This window comes from Apaloderma vittatum, unplaced genomic scaffold (assembly GCF_000703405.1).
Source record: "Apaloderma vittatum isolate BGI_N311 unplaced genomic scaffold, ASM70340v1 scaffold28652, whole genome shotgun sequence".
In the NCBI taxonomy this organism is placed as follows: domain Eukaryota; kingdom Metazoa; phylum Chordata; class Aves; order Trogoniformes; family Trogonidae; genus Apaloderma; species Apaloderma vittatum.
In genome coordinates, this window is record NW_009705691.1 from 806 (window position 1) to 4359 (window position 3554).

The 3554-nt window shown below is 49.2% G+C and overlaps 1 protein-coding gene across 1 annotated transcript; it reads right to left on the minus strand.

Moving 5' to 3' along the window:
* Positions 1-296: 296 nt before the first annotated feature.
* On the minus strand, positions 297-3541 carry LOC104270993 (LETM1 domain-containing protein LETM2, mitochondrial-like; the record flags this gene model as incomplete). The annotated part of the gene is made up of 9 exons (XM_009865527.1): positions 297-347; positions 492-551; positions 658-744; positions 888-998; positions 1355-1474; positions 1988-2191; positions 2287-2421; positions 2771-2914; positions 3056-3541. Coding segments are annotated over 9 exons (1398 nt in total), but the record flags the coding sequence as incomplete, so codon positions are not given.
* Between the last annotated feature and the right edge of the window lie 13 nt (positions 3542-3554).

Here is a 3554-nt window from a genome sequence, read left to right on the forward strand (position 1 = left end):
TTGAGAGCACGAGCACCTGTTCGGTATCAGCACAGACCACAGCGTCCTTATTCACATATTTACAGCGTAAGTTAAAAGGGTGCGGGGAGGAGATCCAGTACCAAAGAGAAGTGGGTGCACCTATAGAGCCTTCGCTGGCCTGGTTGCTAGCGTGGCTGGAATACAGAGAGGAGCCCCTGAGGGCTGCTGACACCCTTCTGTGTAATGCAGCCTCCTGGAAAATCACTTTTCCCTTTTAAGGGGGTGCAGAGATGAAAGTTTTTCTCTCCCAGCATTAGACACTCGCTGGCTTCAGGCTACGCTCCATTGGCACCAGCCTTGCTGCCCTGAGCTGATTCTATTCGAGTCTAAAGGCAAGAGAAAGTTGCAGGTTTTAGACAGTACCAACACAAATGCTTCTTGAAATTCAAAACCTTTGAACAAGGTGTTTTCCTCTTTACTATTGGAAGAGCAATCTCCTTTGGAAAGTCTGTGGACTCTGAAAAGCTTACCTCTCGTGTGGGAGGCTTGACTGGCAATTTCTCTGTTGGCTGAGAGAGAAATTCTTCATCCTTTAAGGAGAGAGTAGCTTTAAGTCACAGAACCCTCTGAGGAAACAAAGCTCTAGCTAGACCCCATACAGCCCCTTTTCCTACTCACAGACTGCTCTTTCCTAACCTTTGTTCCCTGTACAACGGGGGCAGGATCCACAAGGGTCTCTCGACCTTCAAGAGCAGATGTCACAATTTCAGCAGCCTCACCCGCCTACGGAAGAACATACTGTTCAGCACAGTTATAAATTCGGTCCACTTGGCGAATCAAAGAACAAGACTCGTGTTACAACACTTAATTTTTATAATGTGCAATGGTTAAACTATTAACCTGAAAGCCTTATTTAAACAACTCACCTTGTTTTGTGGTACTGGAACAGATTGTGGCTTTATATCTATCAAGTACAAGGCACGGGAAAGCAGGAGCAGAGAAGGTGGAACGTTCTCTTTCAAATGCAGATCCAGCCACTGTTAGAAGACAAGCAGAAGGAAAAGTTATTTCGTACTGGCTCTAGGTCAGCACTTATTTACACAGCACTCTTTGTCCTTAAAGATCTGAAGGTAGTTTCGAGTTTGGCTACTATGGCTGTAAGCTACCGTAACAAGAAGAAATTGTTTTCAAGAGTCATGAGTACAGCGCAGAACACACGCTAGAAAGGAAGTTTCCAGCTACTTGTGAGGTATCAACATCGCTACGGACAAAGAGCTGTACGCAAACAACTTGCAAGAATTCTGTGTGAAACCGCGCCTGCTCTACGTGAGTCTTGCACGCCACTGTCCTCGGAGAAACCTCGTCAAACAAGACCAGAGCAGGGCACACTTGCCTGCCTGAGCTGCTCCTTTAGCTGCTCCTCTGAGAGACCCAGCGATCGCATTCCTCTGGCCCTGCAGGCGCTCTGCAGTTCGGACACGCTCAGGCCATTGACTCCTTCCTTGGCAATCATCTGAAACGAAGAGGAACGTTCCTATCTAGGCAGAGAGTAAGCCAAAACCCTGATGCACTGGATGAGCTTGAGCCCAAAGAAATAAATCCAGCCCCTTTATAACATAATATACCCTCATGCTGAATTTGGTTGTTTAGTTTTTTGGTACAACATTTACTCCAGAATTAGAACCTTCCTGCTTTTTTACACGTTAACATGACTCCAGAATAAAAATCTAGGCATGTTCTAAACAGTGACAATATGTGCAGTGCCACACTGGTTGGGGTTCACCAAAGGCAGCAAGGGTGCAGGAAGATGAACTCTCATTCTGGTTGTTTTTTTTTGTTTCTGGAATCTCTCATGGAGAGAATCTCACTCTCAGCAATATCAAACCTCACATCTGAGGATGGAGTGTGGGCAGTGACACGTGCCTTACGTAAAGCAGGCTGATTCAGAGGGCAAAACTCGAGACTGCAAAAAGCCTGTGTTCCACCAAAGCAGTAACATCCATCATCCGTGCTATTTTAAACTTACTTCGTCATCTGCCTTGATGGTTCTGAGTCTCAGCAGAAGCTGGAAGCGGAGCAGGTTGTTGGTGCCGATGGGCTGCAGCTCCAGCAGCTTGCAAAGAGCCACCAGCTGCAGCCGTTCCAAGTGCTCCAGGGTCAGCTCGTCCTCAAAGAGCTTGGAGAAGCGCACGATCTCCTGGGTGCTGGGCTGGTGGCCGGTGTGACAGATCTAAGCCAAGCAGAGGCATCAGGGACAAAAGCCAAACCTATCCAGAATCCAGTTTGTGAATCTTCTCTCCCCGCCCCCTCTGAGCCCCATTTTACCTGGTGCACGTAAGAAGAGAATTGTTTTCCTTGTCCCGTGTCTGCTTTGTTCCTTTTCGCCATCTCCGCAATGGTCTCCTGCAGGAACTTGGCTAACTCCATCTTTGCATTCAATTTCTTTTTCTGCTTTTCTTCCTTCATTTAGGAATTAAACATAATTAGAAATTCCCCTTGAAAAACCTGAAGGGGGAGGTTTCTGGGAAAGGGATGAAATAAGATTTCGGTACTGGAAGCAAATAGGCTTTGGTTGCTGTGGAAAATGAGGCTGCTGTGCACTTTCCTACCAATCACTGCTCACGGGACAACTGTAAAATTCTGCTGTCCTGCGCAGGCATACGCTGGGGTGTCTGACCCAGACGTGTGCGAGGCTGACACTCGTGTTCAGCAGCAGGCAGGAAACACGAGCTCTTTATGCAGTTGTAGAGATGCTCTAACGAGCTGGAGTACACAGCTTACATCGTCAGGACACAAAAAGGACACCAACCTTTTTTGACTCGGTCTCGAATGTTGAGGGCAGCATTTCAGGGAAGAGTTTCAGGAATACAGGCAGCAGAAATTCCATGAAGGGGACAATGACAAACACCAGGAAGGGAACGAGCCGGAAGAGATCTGCACAAGTCCGCAGCAACTGCACAGAGAAGAGCAGAGCATGGATTATTATGTAACCAGACACCAAAAAACATGTGGAAACTGAGTGGTTAAGCCTCTGTCGTTACGGTAAGCCTCTTAACGCACCGTTTGAGCGAGGTGTTCCTAGTCAGGCACTCACCCTTCGTCTCTCCCTCCTTGTGAGGACCTGCCCGTGCAACAGCCTCCACACCATCCTGGCGGCCACCTTCGTGTCGACCCACAGCAAGTGGAATCCGTTGTAATAATGTTTCAGCTCATCCGCAATTTTCTGGCGTAAAGGCTTTTTTGCCACGGGAGCGTTTGTGACTTGTTTTGTGGGAGCTTTGGCAGGCTTGGTACCCTGGTTTGTGGCACCCAGGGGAGGTGGAGGCTCATCTTGGGGCTCGTGGCGCCAGCAGGCGGACGTGTGAAACGCTGGTGTGACCGCAGCCGGCGAGCGAGACGGGACAGCGTGTGGGTGTGCGCGGCGTGGCCACGGTGCATTCTCGGAGTCTCTCACGCGAGCCCAGTTTAAATGGAAATCCAGGAGTTGGACAAAGGCAGCAGCTGGAGGGTTGGAGCGCGCGAGGAGGTGGGAGCCCCTGAAACTGCAGAGGGAGTTAAGCAACAGCGCGTTGTGGCGAAGGTGCCTGGGCGTT